The 19661-nt window shown below is 48.8% G+C and overlaps 1 protein-coding gene across 1 annotated transcript in view; it reads right to left on the bottom strand.

Annotated features, from left to right (window-relative positions):
* Positions 1–18252, bottom strand: part of ppargc1b (peroxisome proliferator-activated receptor gamma, coactivator 1 beta) — a 59577-nt gene extending 41325 nt beyond the window's left edge. Inside the window, exon 1 of the mRNA XM_085360924.1 lies at positions 18172–18252. Coding sequence (XP_085217050.1) covers positions 18172–18252 — 81 coding nt within the window. The remainder of the gene's footprint in view (positions 1–18171) is intronic.
* Between the last annotated feature and the right edge of the window lie 1409 nt (positions 18253–19661).

Raw genomic sequence — 19661 nt, forward strand, 5'->3', positions numbered from 1 at the left:
GATCTTCCGCACTCATCATATGACCCACTGAGATCAGGTTTAAACTCAGCCTGGCTTCCAAATCTGATTTAACAAATACGACCAAACTGAGCTAATGGGAGCGATCTGTAGCTATCACCTCTGTGCAGGCCCTGTCCTTTACCGATATCCCAGAATGCATCTACCCGTCAGTACGACAGGATTATACCCAGACCAGACCTTGTTTGGGTGAGGTGAGAGATTTGCAGCTTTAACACCAAAAAAGTGTGTGTGTGTGTGTGTGTGTGTGTGTGTGTGTGTGTGTGTGTGTGTGTGTGTGTGTGTGTGTGTTAGAGATGGCACGATACCACTTTTTTATGTCCGATACCGATATCATAAATTTGGATATTTGCCGATACCGATATGAATCCGATATAGTGTTTTTTAATCAACAAAACTGTTTTGTTTTTTTTAAATATCTTGCTGCATTTTGTATAAGTTCATACTCAAGTTTAAAACAACAACTACACTAAAGCTATTCTGTTATACCTGTATGCAAAAAAAAAAAAATTTCATAGTTCAGCAATACTGATCAATCTAATAAACTTAAACCTACACCATCCTCCCTATTCTGGTATTTTAAAGAGTACTTAGCATAAATATTAAGCAACCTAACTAATAGGGTTCCAACTCCCAGCAACAACAAAAATAAATAAATAAAAAATAGGGAACCACCCTCCACCTCATGATGCTTAATCAACGTAATCAACCTTAATTTGATGCAGTGTGGAAAAAAAAAAGCACAGAAATCAATTATTTTTCAAGAAATATTAAATAGATTCAACATCTTTCTTCAACAAAATTGCAGACTGCACAGATGGTACCTTCCCAAAGGAAAAAGTACTATAGCTTACTAGGGTATATATATTAGACTTAATAGTTACTATATACAGTAATTGACTTCTATTCATTTTACATCAAATTAAAACTTTGGGTGTAAGATTCGGATAATTATTTATTAAAAGCTCGACATTTTAAATGAGAATAAGAAAGAAAAGTATGTCTTTGTGCCCCCTTTTCCCTGTTAATGCCCTATCGGCCCCCCTGGCTAAACTTTGCTAGATCCGCCCCTGCACAGTTACCAGCCGTCAGCTACGTAGAAAAAGATCCTCGAGTAGAAAGTAATAATAAATAAATTCTAACAACAGCTTATCAAGCTTAAACGTGCTGCTGTTGTTCAGCCGCTGGTTTCCTCTTTCTGGTGCAAAGTGGGCCAAAAACAAACCAGAGAGACGGACTCGCGACAGAAAAGCCGATCAGCTGATCGTTAAGCAGTTTCATGATTGAAGTAGCAGCAAGAAGAGGCAGTCGCTCCATATATGGCTTGTTAAGCTTAACGCAGGAATGCTTTACAAACATTCAGAGATGGACTTACACACTTGCTTTACTTCTCTCGGGGATAACTTTGTCGGAGATGAAATGCCGGGTTGCTAGCGAAGCTCCACATGCTATCCAGACCACCGACAGGTCCCGCATGCCACAGCCGCTCTATCACATGATGCATACTGCTCCGACGTGCTAACGTTCTGAGATGAGTTACAGCATGTTGCAAGTTTTGTGAGGTGCTTTCGTGATATTTAATGGATCGGATTACATTTTTTATTTTTCTCCGATATCCGATCCAGTAATTTAGGTCAGTATCGGACCGATACCGATACGTAATATCGGATCGGTCCATCTCTAGTGTGTGTGTGTGTGTGTGTGTGTGGAGGGGGGGGTGACTCTAAGTGTGTGGTAACGTAATGTTCACACACACGCACGCACACACACACAGGGTCAGTCCGCTGAGCTTCATAGTGATGACCTTTCACCTTTCAGGAGCAGACGATCTGTTGCAAACCCAGAGCTGACAACATTCATCATGCACGTCCATCTTTCTGCCACTGTCATGTAAACACACACACACATACACTCACACTCATAATTACCAAAGCTCCAAATATACGATCCAAAGCCACGGGGCTTCACACACTCCTGCAGTCAGCCAACAACATTATTCTGACAAATAACCTGTAATTCCCACCGCTGGCCAGCCGCCAACACAAAGCTTCATTCAACCCCCCCCCCCACACACACACACACACAGTGACAGCTAAAGCAGAAGTCGGCTGTTTGATGAGTAATTTGCTGCATTTCTCAGGATAAAGCAGGCCGGTTACCTGGAGGCAGCAAAGCTAATGTGTGAGTCTGGAGCCTTTTGTGCTTTTGTTTAACCAAAAACACACAAAGATCCAAGAGGGAAAAATGTCTGGAACGCTTCATAAAGAGCAGGAAGGAATCGTCTTTAGGTGAAGCTCAAAGGAAATCCATAAAGTCTGAAACCACGGCCTCAAATCAGATGGCTGGGAAGACACCGTTTGTCTCGGCACATCACAACAAATATAAAGGAAACGATCCTCGATCGTTGCGTTCTGCTAATTATTCTCACCTGTCTAGGTGTATTTATTCAGCACTTGCAGGCTCGAGCCTCTTCATACTGTAGGGGTTAGGGTTAGACCCAGACCCAGCAGTCTTAATAATCATATCACCAGGCAATTGGCGGCATTGGAAAGGAAAAACTCCCTTTTAACAGGAAGAAACATCCAGCTGAAGCAGGCTAAGGGAGGGGCAGCCATGTGCCGCAGCAGCCTCCACCCGAGAATCACTGAGTTCATGTGTGAAGCTGAGCTGAACGAAAGCTGGCGCCATGGTGGTGCAGAGTGGGGCTGCCACGATTAGTCGACTAGTCACGATTACGTCGACTATCAAAATCGTCAACGACTAATTTAATAGTCGACGCGTCATTTGAAGCTTTGTAAGAGCGTAAAAGACGCAGGAATAAGTAGTAGGATTTAAGAGTGTATAACGCACTGAAACAGAAGATGGCAGCACTGCATGTACAAGGATGCCAGCTGCCATTAAACCCCGAAGAAGAAGAAACTGTGTCCCAGAATTCATAGCGCGGCCCTGCTCAGTTTCCAACAATGGCGGCAGTTAGTTAGTTTTAATGTTACTCTTATTATTCTTTCTGGATCGCAAAATAAACGTTTAACATATTTTCAGACGAGAATGTAGCTGTGTAAACTTCAAACATCTGCTCAGTTTATCAGGACACCACATATTTTCAAAAGCGCTCCGACGTTTTCGGAGACGTCTGTTACCCACTAGCTCGATAGCTAGCCGGGGTTACAGGCTCATTAGAGCCGGTGAGAACACCGGACTCCCGGCAAATCGTTTTCAAACCCACCGCCGTCTTTCGCTACTCAGGTTAAACATGATATATAAGTCACTTAGATAACTTAAAATGTTATTGTTTGGCTTTTTTCCGTATTTTATTTGTTCCTGAGTAAATCGGTTTGGCTGAGATTAAAGTTATAGTTTTTACACAGCTGAACAAACGTCAAGCAGACAACTGATTATCAGAACTGTGAGATGCTCGAGAATATACTCCGGTGTCCTGTTATATTTTAGATAGCAAGGAGCAGACGGCTGAGTTTATTAAACTCCACCGAAACAATCTGCAAACTTCATTAAAATTTAATAAACTATCATCTTGTCTTTATTTTTAGTTAGTACAGACCTTAAACACTTAAAGCTAAAAGCTAATGATAGTTATATAAGAGCAGATGCTGCTGGTGCAATAAGCTGTACGTTTTACGTCCAATGGATGATGATCTGATTAGTCGACTAATCACAAAAATAATCGGTGACTAGTCGACTATCAAAATAATCGTTTGTGGCAGCCCTAATGCAGAGGCTGGCCCTGTCACCTCACAGGAAAGAGGTCCTGATTTCAAACACATGCTCATTAGGTCAAATGGAGACTTCTAATTGGCTGTGGGAGTCCGTGTGAATCGTGTCTCTATGTGTTAACCTTGTGACAGACCTGCAACCTGTCCAGGTGCCCCGCCTCTCTGCCAATGACAGTTCACAAAGGCTCCAACCAAACCACCCCCTGAAGTGGAAGAGGAAGGATGGGAGGATGGGGTCATTCTCGGCCTGTAACACCATTGTGCTCACTCTGTCCACATACAGTCGAGGACAGAAGGAAGCAAGGACAGGAAGAAGGAAAGGTAAGTAAAAAGGGTGCCAACAGAATGACGGATGAAAGAAAGAGAAGAACAGCAGATAATCAGAGGCGGAATGAAGGAAAACTGGAGAAGCAAAGGTAACATCAACATGAGCTGTGAGCAGGGAAGGAACCAAAGAAGGGAGGAAGGATGAATTAGACGCACCTGGGTCAAACACAGAGCTGCTAGGAAACAAACGAGCAGGTACAGGTACACACACACACACACACAGAGAGAGGGGGACACTTCTTGGGTTTACTACGCCATATTGGCTGCTTCTCTCGCCTTCTGCGTCTCCTTGGAGACGGTCAGTGTTGCAGAGTTGGTCGCCACACACACACACAAACACACACGCATAAGCACTATTAATTATCTCCCCTCGCTTTCAAATCTGTGAATCGTCTCCAAGGAAGCGGCCGAAGTGATGAAGACGAACAAAAAACTACTGTGTGTGTGTGTGCGTGTGTGTGTGCACTGAGGCAGACCTTCACTGCTCTCTACAGAATTAAAAGCAGAGTTCCTCTTTCTCTCTGTCTCTCTCCTTCTAACCTTCCTTTCCTCTCCTGTGGCCTTACTTCCTCCCGCTCCTCTCCCCACTCGTTTCAGCTGTGGTGCCCTTTCCCCAGAGTAACCCCCACCTCCACCCCTCAGCTGTCCATTCTGCTGATATGCAGCAGTCATGAAGGTCAGTGAGCTCTTTGCCTGAAGGACATGCTGTCAGTGGATGCAGCGTGTGCTGCTATGCAGTAAAACATGTAAGAGCTTAGCATGGAAACAGTGCAGCTATAAATACAGCATGCAGCCTTCCCCTGCACCACCCGCAGGTGTAGCAGACTTCACTGAGCATGTCAGAGGGCCTGGAGTCAGCTGAAGGCTCTCTGTGCCCGTCTTTTATTTATAGACCGCCATCAACAGCAAAGCAGCTCGTGACCTCACCTGTCCTGACAGCTGGTTTTGAAACGATTTACTTCAGTTTTCAGTTAATACTTCAGCCAATCACAGACCAGACTGAGACAGCGCTACACAGTATTAGAAAGAGCCACACAGTCCCTGTTACTGCAGCCAGACTCACACAGACCAACACAGACCCTCACAGATGTGCTTTCCAACATTCACACTCGGATCATGGTCCAGTATCTCTCAGACCTTCTAATTGGACTCCTCGACCTCCTGAGCTAAAGCCACCCACAAAAAAGTAATGGTAATAAAATCTTTTTATCATAATATGTCCAATGACTTCTCTCACCCCAAACTCTCAAATTCTATGCTCAGTTGCGCCAACAAAAAGCTCGGCCTCCTTTTCTGAGTGCCGTTGGGAGAACTCAGCTGACTGGTGCTCAAATCTGTTCCTGTGTAATCTTTACTTGTGTTCTGCATCCTCACATACGTCTGAGCAGCAGGTGTATACGCCTCCCCTTGGGGGAGGGGCTCCAAGCCATCTTGCATGACCGCGCAGCTTTAAAAGTTTGTGAGTCCATGAGCAGGTGATTACAGTTAATTAAAAGAAGATTGCTCCGCCCACAGACAACCCAAACTGTAAGTGCAGAGTGATGGAGGAGCTGTGTTTACAGTCACTGATGTGGATGATGCAGCAGCTCTACGTGTCCTTCTCATGCTGAGCGGTTGTGGGGTTACAGACTGCCAGTCCACTTAACCCTAACCCACTGTACCTTCATGAATGCTTAATTCTACTTTCCACTGCGGAGCTGAAGCCCGTTGAGCTGCTGGCATATTCTCCTTCAAGAGCTCATCTGCAACAAGCAGCCAGGAACAAGCTTCCACTCAGAGATCAGCAACAACATGAATACGTGTATGACGGTCAGCGCTCACTGCGTCCACACTAAAACACTGACTTCAGAAAATTCAGACTGGATTTACACATCAGCCAATCACAGCCTCTGGCTCTGCCTCCAGCTCACACAATCACTGTGCAACGGTGATGCTGTTGTGCAACACAAAAGTGAAAGACCATTTGTCTGGTGCTACTGCTTTACCTTTTTCACCTTTGATCGGGTTTCATAAGATCGCTCTTGCACACACACGCACGTAGGTCAGACAGTGACCTCGCAAGCACGAAAACAACCACCGCTTTTCAGGCACGTCTTTTGTGCATGCCAAGTGCTCAAGAGCTCAGCTATAAATAGCCTGTGTGTGTGTGTGTGTGTGTGTGTGTGTGTGTGTGTGTGTGTGTGTGTGTGTGTGTGTGTGTGTGTGTGTGTAACATAGCAGCAGATGTGGCTCTGCAGCGAGCTCCATCCGTCACTGTCAGGAGCGTGTACATGTAGCATCACGTGCACGGTGAAATGCAAAGAGAGGAAAAATAAAAACAGAGCTAAGCATTAACGTACCGCTGCTTTAATGTTGACTCAGCACACACACACACACACACACATAAGGTACAGGGCTTGGACCTTTGACCTTGTTCCTGCCTAACCCTAACCATGGACCCATCAGCCACTGGTGAAGGTTTAACGCTGTTAACGGGCACATCAGTCAGTGTCCATACTAACACTACAGCTTCCCTCCATCCGTAACTTCCGTTATGAACGAGAATCAGAGTGTGTGAGAGAAGCTGGTTTGTGACCTGTGTGTGTGTGGTGTGTTGCACGGTGCACGTGACGGAGGGTCTCATGCAACAGCAGCAGCAGCAGCAAAGCCATATAAGGTAGAAAAGAAAGAGAGAACCAAAGACAGACTTTCTGTGACCTTTGACCTGGTTTATCTCTAAATTCGGCTCTGCAGAGGTGAACCTGCTTCTATGAGGCTGACCCAACAAGAGTGTGTGTGTGTGTGTGTGTGTGTGTGTGTGTGTGTGTGTGTGTGTGTGCGCGCGCATGGGTGGGTGTGTGTCACTGCAGCTGTACCAAGCACAGAAAGCAGAAAGTGTTAGTGTGTACATGTGTGCTCATCATCAGGCGTAAAGCTGCAGAGCTTTGAACTTCCCAGCTGTCCCATCAAAAGATCTGCTTCCTCTCTGTGTCTGACACACACACACACACACACACACACACACACACACACACACACACAGATCTTTTTTTTTTTCTGCATCTGTTCCTGTCACATCTCCTCTACCGGTTCTGCTGTTATGAAACAAGTATTTTTAATCCTTCGACAGGTAAACTACAGATTCAATTAAAGTAGGAGAGAATAAATATGAAGCTTTAATGATCCCAGCAGGATGCACAACAGCAGCATACACCGAGACGTTAAAATGATCATTAGATTTTTTCTTTTCACTGCAGAATTAAATTCATATTTAAATATAATACTCTTCTTCAACAACCTTCTAAACCAGGAGCACCAACCACTGCAGTTCCTCGGGTGTCCAGCAGAGGCAGCAGTGAGTCAGTCCCACAGACTACCACGTTAAAATAAACATGTTTACAGCCGGACACAGAGGGTTTTAGCCTGTATAGATAATTTCCCTATTTATAACGGCTGTATGCGTTTCAAGTATTAGGGGCATGGCCTCTTTGACTGACAGGCGGATGGCGATGCAGGCAGCTGTAGCTGCTAGCTGTCATGCCAGGCTTCACCTGACCTAAAGACTGTGTTCGTGTTATCGGATAACTCTCATTCAAATGTGGTCTCTTAAAAAAGAAACATCATGGTGTCCAAAAAGCTCAAATCAAAGCTGCAAAAGGAGACGTCACAAACCAAAGGGTGATGTCATGGTTACTGACATCACTAATGAGCTGCTTGTGCAACAAACAGAGATTGCATTGTTCATATTCGGGAAAATTATTCATGACTCAAACAGACACTGTGGAAAACAGACTGTCAGTGTCTTCAGACACCCGTCACCTGGCCTTCACACACACACACACACACCTGTCCAGCGTGTGTGTGTTGAAGAAGTGTATTATATTTAAATATGAATTTAAATATGAATTTATTTACTGCAGCACTTTCAGAGCTACCTCTGTGTGTGTGTGTGTGTGTGTATGTGTTGTTCATAGTGTCAGAGCGACCTTCACGGCACCAGCTCACACTATTACTACACTACCCTGATTCCTCTGTTTTATATACACACACACACACATAAATCTCACCGTCACCTGCGGAAACGCACACTTTGACCCGGTGGGATGGACTGTGGCTGTGCGGCATGTCACTCTGTGAATTTGCACATTTGTGGGTGTTTGATGTGTGAGTGTGTGTTTGTGTGTCAGTGTGTGAGTGTGTGTAGGATGTTCTTATGCAAGCGTTAGTCATCCCTGCAGTCTCTGTACCAGAGTACGGGAGCAGATCTGCCTCCAGTCAATCATACACAGCAGGAGTACTTACTGCAGTACTGCAGTAGGTACTCCTAGTACTAATGCAGGGATTGATTGACAGCTGGCGAGTTGCTGTGTTACCTCAGAGTTCAGAGAGAACTTCAGGGCCGTGTCGCTAACTTCCCAGAATCTGGAATCATCCGGCAAACCTGCACTTTTCTCTGCAGCTGTTTAAACATCCCACTCCACACTGTGACCCCCTGCAGTCTATCACAGAGTTTTTAACAGAGAAACGACTGAGGTTCCACCTAAGCTACAGCTCAGCGACATCTATGCCACCTGGAGTCATTGCATACCCCCCCCCAACAGTGCTTCCTCGACCTCAGTCGGACACATCCAGCACTTCACCGGCTCCAACATGGCTGCCAAAGAGAGCATTACATCACCTCAGAGCTCTGTATGCTGCTGCTGTATGCTCTGCATACTAACGTGCAGGCAGCCATGCAGAAACAGACCCTGGATTTGAAAGGACTTCTGCAGGAGACCTTAAATGAAGGCGAGGGCAGTTTCCAAGAAAGCTAAAATCTGTACGAGTGGAGGTTCTGGTGCGCTGGTGGCTACAATCGAGGAGGCACACCGCCAGCGAGCAGGGCGAGCACAGAAAACTCCAGAAGGCTTTTCTCCGATGGTTTCCGAGGAGTTCACACACTGAATAAAGACCCGGACCACGGCCACTGCTTTTTGATTGCACCAGAACACACACAAACACACAGTATGGGAATAACAACATCCAAACACACACACGCCACAAAGAGAGCAGGAAGGCCGGCTCTGACCGCGGTATAAAACAGCAGAGAGCCAGACTGGGCCAGACCAGTACTCCAGCACCCACTCATCGATCCGTGTTAAACAGAAGTGCTGCAGAGCCTGTGGACTAACCAGGTCAAATGATTAAATATGGGACCCGCTCGGCAGCAGGCCTTCCTACAGCTCTGGTGTCCCAGTAACGAGCAGACAGAGCGTGCAATAAATTTGAGTGCTTTTGAGCGCATATAGTCAAGCTAAAGCCCACATTTGATTGACTAAACATCCATCACACACACACACGTATGTGTCATGGTAAGAGAGTGTGTGTGGAAGTGGTATACAGGAAAGAGAGGAAATAATGAAAGGCAGCTCCACCCAGGAGGCCCCGGCCCGCCCTGCTCCACTTGCGCTCCAGAAGTCCAGGTGGTCAGTGTCAGGACGAGCGTTCACTGTGAAGTTGCGTGATGCTTCGTTTCGTTTCTGCTAAACTTCAAATTATTAGTTAGTCAATCAGATCACGTTTATTCACGTGCACCAGCCAATCACCACCGAGAGTCCGATGGGCTGACCCGCCCCATTCGGCATCAGGACGAATGATCACCATCACCACACACACACACACACACACACACACACACACACACACACACACACACTCAGCTTTATGTCCAACTCCCACGGTCACCATGGTGATATATGTATGATTTCATTCAAAACAAGAGGATGAGATTTAGCCCAGTGTGACTGATTTATGTGTTTTTAGATCAGGAGGCTAACGGCGTTCTCACAGGAGTAATAATGTGCATGTTTCAGTTTCTGGCTGCACAAATCCAAAAATAAAATCAGCCTCCAAACTTTGATCACCACTTGATCATAGCCTGGCTCAGGTAAACCCAGCTGAGTAAACTCAGGACACGAAGACACGCACAGCTACTCGCTCACGCGTGTTTCGACACATATTCGGACAAACAGGAATGTGGCCCATTACTCCATTGCTTCATACCAATAACCAGGCTTGTGCCAATAGCACGCCCGCCTGATTGTGCAAGACTCACAAAGGTTTCAGGTACAGACAGCGTTGGCGTGGTGCTGGTTTGTATGTGCCAACTGTAACACTGTAGCAGTAATGATGTCACCACAAACTCTCAATATAAACATCACTTACACGTGTTACCGATACTTTATTGATTTTGATTTTAATCACGATCAGCGACAGCTGTTACTGAGTCAGCTGCTCCTCACTCCTCACTGCAGTGTGTGTGTGTGTAACATAGCACTGGAGCACTGAGCTCTGCGGTCACGCAAGCCTGAGCAGCGTTCAGGAAGTGGGTCAGTGAGAGAGGCAGGGAGGGAGGAGTGGTGAGGAGGTTAGTTAGGAAAGGAGGGAGCATGTTGGGGTACAAATGTGAGCAGAACATGAAGTACGAAGGAGAAGAGACTGGAACGTTTCCCTGTGTTTACTGGGAGCATGTGCTCACACGTTACACACGCATGCTAACGTTGTGTGTGTGTGTGTGTGTGTGTGTGTGTGTCTTTGCATCCCAAAGAACACTGAAGGCCTCACCCTACTCTCTCTCTCCTTGCCGCATGCAGGTAAGAGCCTGCTCACTTACAACCCACACACACACACACACACACACACACACACACACGCGCACATGCGCACACACACACACCTAAAGTTTCCATCACTGTCCTGAGCCTTTCAGTGAAAGCAGTGGGTGTTTATGACCTATTATGTTACATCACACTATGGTGAGACTGCGTCACAGTTGCATCACATCTGGACTGCCAGAGCGCCGCGTTTCTAGTTCGTGATGAGTTCCTGCATCGGGCGGCTAGCCGGCATCTGTGAGGTCGTACTCACAGGAAGTCGAGCTGACGGCTCTGAATGAGGCCGATATCTGTCCTGTGAGGTGACAGCAAGGACACGCATCTGTCGCACCAAACCTATTTATAACACACACACACACGTACACACACACTCCTCTCTATTACTCTACTTTAAAACCTAGTCCTTTTATAGTTATTTTTAATTGTTGTTTCCTTCTTGGATAAAAGGCACCAAAGTGCGTGTGTGTGTACTGAACCATATCTGTGTGCTGACTGTGATGGCTTGAGTTCCTCAGTAACTGAGCTGATAAACAGTGTGCATGTTCACATCAGCCTGAGCACGCCTTCCCCTGGCACATGGTTACTACGGCTATATGCCATGCAAGCGTGTGTGTGTGTTTGTGTGTGAGCTCTCTCTCCGTGCTCGTTTACACCATGGCATGGAAATTTCCTTTAACCTTTTCTCTCGTTTACACCAGTGCCCTTGAGAGTTGTCACACACACACACACACACACACAGCCTACGTGGCGATAGAGGGCCCAGCCGTCCTTCTGTTGATACTATAAACTGTGTGTGCTTAGCTCATAAAACCATCAAATCTGCTTATCAGTCAGATGATTATTACTACAAATACTACTACTAGTCACAGTACTATCAGCCTCCTGCTTACAATTACTACAAGCACACAAGTACTCGGCCTCCTGCTGCTGTGTGTCTGACCAAAACAACACAAACCAGTGCTTCACACTTTACAACAGCTACATCAAACAAGTACTTATATTACAATCACGGCTCAAGAGTTGGGAGTTCACCTTGTAATCGGAAGGTTGCCGGTTCGAGCCCCGGCTTGGACAGTGTCGGTCGTTGTGTCTTTTGGCAAGACACTTCACCCGTTGCCTACTGGTGGTGGTCAGAGGGCCCGGTGGTGCCAGTGTCCGGCAGCCTCGCCTCTGTCAGTGCGCCCCAGGGTGGCTGTGGCTACAATGTAGCTTGCCATCACCAGTGTGTGAATGGGTGGATGACTGGATGTGTAAAGCACTTTGGGGTCCTTAGTGACTAGTAAAGCGCTATACAAATACAGGCCATTCACCATTTACTACTACTAGAAAGCAGCTTCTAAAGCTTCTACTACTCAGTGGAGTACTCTTGCTCTTGCTGTTTACTATACTATTGCCAGTACTTGTTTCAGTTGCCACAACTTGTATCAGTTGTACTTCGTGTGCTGCAGTATAGTATTATATTTATACTATGCCGCTGCAGAACTACTGCAGTATTTTGTAGGTACTTGTTAGCAGCAGTGAGGTGACTTTTATCCCATGAGAAGGTTCAGTAAGGTGGAGCAGCTGCTGGGTGGTGCCGGTGCTACAGCGTGGTTCAGTGAGGAGTGAGCGAGCACTGGATGCAGACACGTGTGATTGAACGGAGCTGAACGCTGCCGTGCGCCCTGAATGTCCTCTGCTACAAGGAGAGCGTATGACAGGCTGCCTCGCACAGGTATGAATACAGGTGTGTACAGGTGAGATTGTGGCATGCCCTGTGGTACGCCTCGGCACAGAATACTTGAAACTTCCCATCATACGCAGCTGCCGCCGGCTGGGAAAAGATGTGCCGAGGCTAGTCCAGAAGTGCCGAAAGTTATTACTGCGAGCACTACGACACGAGTGACGGCGAGGAGGTGCAGCTTTAACTCGGTCCAGACGCTCAGAATTAAAGAAGCGCTGATCATGCTTCCGATGACACGTTGGCTCAGGTATGAATACAGTGTTTGAAGCCCGGGGTTTCACAGAGACGTACTTTTTATCACACAAAGCGGCTTGCCCTCTACTCTTCTTCTCTGATGCTCGCAAGGCCTTCTCGTCCTATAATCGGATGCACATGTGTGTGAAAGTACAAGCGCGGTGATGCTTGAACTAAGGAGAAGACCTGTTGTTGTAATCTCAGCCAGTAATCCTGCTGGATTACAGGACGGCGCGACACTCGGGTACCAGGGTGCAGCTGATGTTTGTGTCCTCCCATCGCAGACATCTTTACAGCTCCATACCTCCGAGTCGACGCCAGCCCAGCCAAAACATTGGCAGCGTGACAACGAGAGAGAGAGAGAGGCGCCCAGGCCTCGCCGATCAGCAGCAGACACATTTCACAGACAGAGCCTCACCCACCACAAGTCTGAGCTCAAACCCAAACCCAAGCATCGTCAAAGCCTCTGCAGTGCTCACGCTGCATGAAGGTCCACTCGGCCCGGCAGCAGAATCTGTTTCCTAAATGTGTCACATGCTTCCTCCTGTACAGACGGCAGGCTTCACACTGTTCTCGTCACCTAACTGCCTTCATTTTAAAAACAGACAGGCCTCGGCCGTGATAAATCAGGTAAGAGACACAGAGAAGTTGAAGGAAGTAGGGCAGGCGGTGAACTCTGTGACCTCCGGTCCTCCATGTTTCCCTCCGCAGCCCTGAGCTGGAGGCTGGATTCCCTCTGCTTCACCTTCCTATCAGCCTGCTACACAAAGCCACAGCAGGAGCAGGTGCACAAAGAAAACCAGCCTCACACTCATGTTGACACTATCAATCCCGACACAGAGTCCGTGGGAAGAATACAAATCACCTGTACAGGTTAGATAAGGACGTTCATGTGGAAGCATCCACGCTCAGGAAAATTTAGGAAAAAACCTCTGATTTTACGAGGAAAGACATACGCACGCCTTACTTTACCACAGGAAACGTCCTGTTCCTGGCATTAAGTAAGGACCACAACACCACAATCAGATCCTCATCAGGCTGATTGTGGACCGCACAGCGCACGGCTCACAGAACCAACGAACAGCTGCGGAGCATCTTCTTCCTCTCTGCACGCCGCAGGACCCCCGCCGCCACCACAAGCACACAACTTCACAGCCAAAGACCTGCAAACCTGCCCCGCTCAAACCTCATAATGACACCAGGGTCCTGTGTGCCCATAATTCAGCTCGCCTCATTCACGGTTACACTCAGCATCAGCATCAGCTGACTCTGAAGTGACAGAGTGAAGCCAAAACTGGTTCAAACTAGAAGTCAGAACAAAGCTCCAGTCCCAAAGGACATCCCTGCTTGACCTGCTGCAGTCCCGTGGTTACTGTTTTGATGGCTTGTGATGATTTAAATGGAGTGATGTGAGCTGAAGCTCTGAAGGAGCCAGAAAAACAGAAAAGCTGAGAAAAGTGTGAGCTATGGCACAGCCTGTAAGGCAGATCATCTGCATTAAAGCAACAACCTGGAACCTGGCCCCAATGAACAGATTTACACGCTGAACATGTGCATGTGAGAGAGGATTGCTGACACATTTATTCCACTACGAGATCCTCCGGAGAGCTCAAAGTGACCAAAGCAACCCACAGCACGACCAACGGCTCTCAGCCACAGCTTCAGGAGGAAAACGATGCGCACGAAGACAGCGGACTCAAGTGGTTAAAGAAGAAGCTCTGAGCAGCTGTGAGGTCAGTAAGCCTCTGCTAGCCCCGTTTATGGAAACTGGGCTAAAGGTGACGCTGCCTCAGCTACTCCAGAGCAGAAACACAAAACGGCACATTATGAGGAGGTACGCTCGCCCGGCCTGAATCTGGAGGTCAGTGCTGATTATCTGCAGGAATATGTGACACCACTGAATGACCGTGAGGATCAGAGCACCTGAACACTCAGGTGAGGCTTACGCAGCATTAAAATCACCAAAATCTCATCTGTGATGCTGAATCCTTCATTACAGAGAGACCGCTCACCTGCAGAGCGCGCGCACACACACATGCACACACACACAGTCGTTGAAGGTGGCCAGGCTCTGAGGCGGATTCCTGATGAACCTCGGAGGGATTTGAGAGGAAGAAACCAAATTCCCAACACACACACACAACAGGAAACACGATCCACACCACCATCAGCAGGTCTGCTCTCATTGGCTCGGAACCTGCCCACTTACCGCTCATTTCCTGTGCCCTGAACTCGGTCTGGCAGGTGTTCCAATAGCCACACCGAGTTACTGCAGTGTATATTAGCAGCATGGTAAACACACACATCGCTTCTGGACACACGTTGCATCTAAAACTGCCGCTGTGTGTGTGTGTGTGTGTGTGTGTGTGTCTGTGTGTCTGTGCGTGTGTGTGTGTGTGTCTGTGCGTGTGTGTGTGTGTGTGTGACAGGTGAGTCACTGCAGGGCTGCAAGCTGAACACACTGCACTGCAGCACTGCACATCACGACTCCCACAGACAGATAAAAGAAGGAGAATGGCCAGGAGAAATGGAGAAAACCTTCAGAGATGTAGATCCTGTCTGCTTCTGGATGTGATGCCTGCATCCATCGCTGCCCTGGAACTTCAAAGCTCACCTCTGTCAGAGTCCACCTGCAGACTGATGTGGTTTATGTCAGGTAGGCCGAGCATCACAGGAGGAACACACCTGCTCTGGTTCTCATGATCTCCACCCTTCATCACTGCTCCTGTCAGCTATTTGTGCACTGACGCCACACACGAACTCAGAGGCATGGTGGCAATGGGCTAAATCTCCATGAAATGAACACGATAAACAGCACAGAGCGATTTTCAGCTTCATCACAGCTCTCATGTGGCTTTGGGCCCAGAGGAGGCCCAGAGTGCTTCACAGAGTGTGTGTGGGGCCTTTTTAAACTCAGCTGTGAGCAGCCACTGATCCTTTTCATGATGTTAACCACACAATTGAAAGCCTTCACACCAAGAATGGTCCAAACTTCAGCTGAGAGACTGTCTGAGCTGCTTCCTGCACAGCACCAGGTCAGCCACGAGTGTGCTGCTGGTTGGAGTGGATACCTGAGAGGACGTCCTGACGCTCCGCGTCCTCGAGCTTCAAACATCTGGAGTCTGAGTGGAGCGTCTCACCCAGCGCAAACACAGCGGTGAGGCTGGTGGGGCACGTCTGCTCCAACCCTAAACTGAGCGCGTTCAGACTTTTCTGCATGCTTCAGGATTTATTTCAGGAGCACAGAACGGTTTTTACGACGCCCACAAACAGGTGCAGCCACTTCAGTGCCCCGTGACCTCAAGACACATGCAGTGAAGACGGGAACGTCTGCCTATGTGTCCCCCCGTTTCCTGACATCAGTCGACACACATGACTCTCTGTGGCTGCAAGGTCACAGTCGCCAAGCCGAGCTAATCGTTGACCAGCTACAGTGAAACAAGGTGAGTGTCCTCGAGCCAGCCCTGCCCAGAGTCCAGCTGCAGCCAGCTGCTCATTTTACACACCTGATCCAGCCGGCAGCCTGATGGCGCTCAGCACCGACTCACCCGCAGCCCCTGCAATTGGGGTTGGCTGGCTGGCCCGGGCGTCCACAGTTCATTTAAGCTCTGAACAAGCTGCTTGTTGCGCTCTCCCAGCACACGTCAGCTGACTCCGTTTGATCTAAAATCACATTTTGCAGTGAACGTTTTTCCAGCTGAGAGCGACCTGTCTGCACGCCGCTCGCTGGGAGGAAACACTGAAGGACGGCATCAGCCTGACCTTTCAAACACTGAGCCGTCTGCTGCTTTGCTCATCAAGAACTCAAAGCAAACTGGGGAAATGCTGTGGAGCAGTCAAAGTTAGTGAAACAGCACACACAGAGGCTGCAGCAGGCAGGGAGCAGGTCTAAGACAGGCGACAGGAAAAGGAAATGACAAGCTTGAGTATGAAAAGAGAAGAAGAGAAGCACGAGGAGGTGGAGGAGGGGAGGAGGCGGTGCTGGCACTCACCTACGTCACGGTGACGCCCCCTCCCCCCCTCCCTTCCTCCACTACAGCTCACATGACTGCAGCGGGCCTGTTCTGTAACTCCGGTCACGAGGAGAGAGTAGTATTACAATGAGCAGCCGGCAGGGGCGAGAGCCATCCACACACAGTGAGAGAGAGAGCAGCCTGCTCCAATAACCTCAGTGAATATTAACATGTTCATGCACCTCAGAGCACCGGCACCTTATCACTCTGTACAGGACCCACGTAGGGATAGCAACAACCACCCGATTGGTTCGTCTGCTCTTTATCTCCAAGGACTCTGCAGCCCAGCCTCGCAGGACACACGTCCACATCGCTGTCCCCGCCGCTCCACGCCAAGCTTCGACTCCATTTTGTTTCAGAGCAAACTTGTTCATGTTCTGATCGCACGTTTCACTCTCAGTTCAGCCGCACACGCTCAGAAGCACCAGAGACGTGTGGCTGCTCACAACAACACGGCTCAAGACTGCAGAGTGTGTGTACCAGCTGGAGACACACACACGTAAACATGTCATACACACAGCATGGACACTCACACACCAGTACACACATGTGTGGGATTATATTTACTATGATGTGTGTGAGGGTTGCCCCAGGCTGTGTGTTTGTAACGTACTATACTGTGTGTGTGTGTGTGTGTAACAGTGTGTGTGTGTGTGTGTGTAACAGTGTGTGTAAAAGTACATGTAAGTGTATAAATAGTCCACAGTCTCCCCTGTATACACACACACACTCACAGTAACCTGCTTAAGCTGCCAATCAGCTGTGACAAATCCCCCCACCGCCCCAGCCTCAGCCTGATCATCTCCACTCACACTCACACACGCGCACGTGCACACGCACAAGGACAGACGGAATAGTTTGCGCGTGTGCCCCGCACGCAGCAGATGGAGATCAGAGCCGATAAGTTCCGGTGTCGCGTGAGAATTTTTCATTTCAGGGGCGTGCACGAGCAGAGTTCCCTCCGCGCACAGCACGAGGCTGCTCGGATACACGCGGGTCCACTCCACGCATCACCATCATCATCCTCACCCCGATTCACCGGTGACCTCTCCCCCTCACACACACACACCGGTTTAACGGGGAAAAAAAACACCACGTGACCCAAACAAACGTTTTGTAACGCGCGGTTACGCAAAGCCTTACAAAACGCTCTGAGTTCACCTGAGCGGAGCCGCGCGCCCTTCCTCGCTCACAGCACCGGCACCGGGACCGGCAGACCGGAGCGGGACGCACACAGACAGGTCCCCAAACACGGACACTATCTTGCACACACACACCAGTTTTAATCCCGAATATGACGAACAGTTCACGCGTGAGGACACAACACGTGTCCCGGTCTGCGTGCCGACAAGAAAACTTCCTCCAACACTGCGTCAAAGTCACACACACACACACCCGGACCCACGCGCATGCAGACTGGGTCGGGATGCCGCCGCTGGCTCCCTTCACGCGCCCCGGTCCGCAGAGCTGCATGTGCACGGACGGTCTCTCACCTGGCTGCGCGAGCTCTCTGTCAGGTAACTGAAGACGAAGGACGACAGCTCCTCATCCAGCAGCGCCGCGCAGTCCGCCATCTTCCACTGAATGAGGAGCCGCGGAGCCGGGCGGAGAGTATAGCGGGAGGAGGAGCAGCGGCGCGGGAGCGCGCCTGCAGGGGGCGCCTCTGCTCACCCGCACACCACACGTGCGCGGACCGCGAGCGTCAGGATCGGCGTACCTGAGCGCCCACACAGGGACAAACATGAGGCCCGGGACCCAGAGGCGGCCCCCGGGGGGCTTAATTTGTGTGGCGTCATTTGCCCGGACCCCGCTGCTCTCTCTCTCTCCCTCACACACACACAAACACACACACAGTAACACTCTCTCTCTCCCTCTCTCTCACACACACCCATACACACACAGTAACACTCTCTCTCTCTCTCTCTCTCTCTCACACACACACACACACAGTAACACACTCTCTCTCTCTTCTCTCTCTCTCTCTCCTTTTCCCTCACACACACATACACACTCTCTCTCTCACACATACGGTAACACACCTGCTCCTCACTCTGGACTCTTCATAACTTTGTTTTGAAAAGCACAGGTGTGGACAGCATCCTGTGGCGGTTGCCAGGCAACTGTAAAGCCAACTTCTGTCAGTCACTGAGTCAGCCTGCTGCCATTGGCCGAAGGCATTCAGGTGAGGGCCTCGGCGCTGTGCCCTGGTGCCAGTGATGCTGCAGGCTGGTGTTACCGACACTTTTAATAATTCCAGCTTCTGAGCCGCGGCGTCACTTTTACAGGATGAATTACCATCAATTTACAAATCCTGAAAACATCTGAATGAGCAGCAATAACAAAACAGCTTTTAGCATTCCTGAATGTAGACGTGCCTGTTGGGTCAGCTTAGCGGACAGAAACAACATATCGATCCAATACCAATAACTGTATCAGTACTATCGATATTTGGATCAATCCCACCTCCATCTTTGGGTGGAGAAGAGGGGCAGGTTTGCAGGTGCTGTGAAATACTGAAACTTCATGTTTTGTCTGATAAACTGATCAGCAGGGCCGATATCAGCCTGCAGTATTTACTTTAGTCTTTCTTTGTTGTAATTGAGATTATGTTGATTAATTATTCTTAAATGAGTAAATCAGCCAGGTGGGCTCAGCATCGGTCAGTCAGGCCGGGCAGGTGAGCCTGCTTTGCTCCCAGCTCACTGGATACAGCCAGACTTCATGATTCCTGGGAACACGGCGGGTTTGAGCCCGCGCTGGAATGGTAGCGCTGGGCAGGATGACTGCTGTGTTTGCTTCGGATTACTCCTCACCCCCCACCCGACCCTGTAGCTTGTCACGTGTTCCATAATGTTGTGCTGTGGACATTTATGTGCTTTTTTGTGCAGAGGAGTTTTTTTGTTTCCTGTTCTCATGCTGTCCTCCTAGGAGCCAAGCATGAGTAGAGGTCTCTTTTTTTCCTCTTGTACTTTCCAATTGTAGT

Source organism: Diplotaxodon limnothrissa, linkage group LG2 (genome assembly GCF_057381915.1).
Source record: "Diplotaxodon limnothrissa isolate DT_005_m linkage group LG2, D_limnothrissa_male_GT1.1, whole genome shotgun sequence".
NCBI lineage: Eukaryota > Metazoa > Chordata > Actinopteri > Cichliformes > Cichlidae > Diplotaxodon > Diplotaxodon limnothrissa.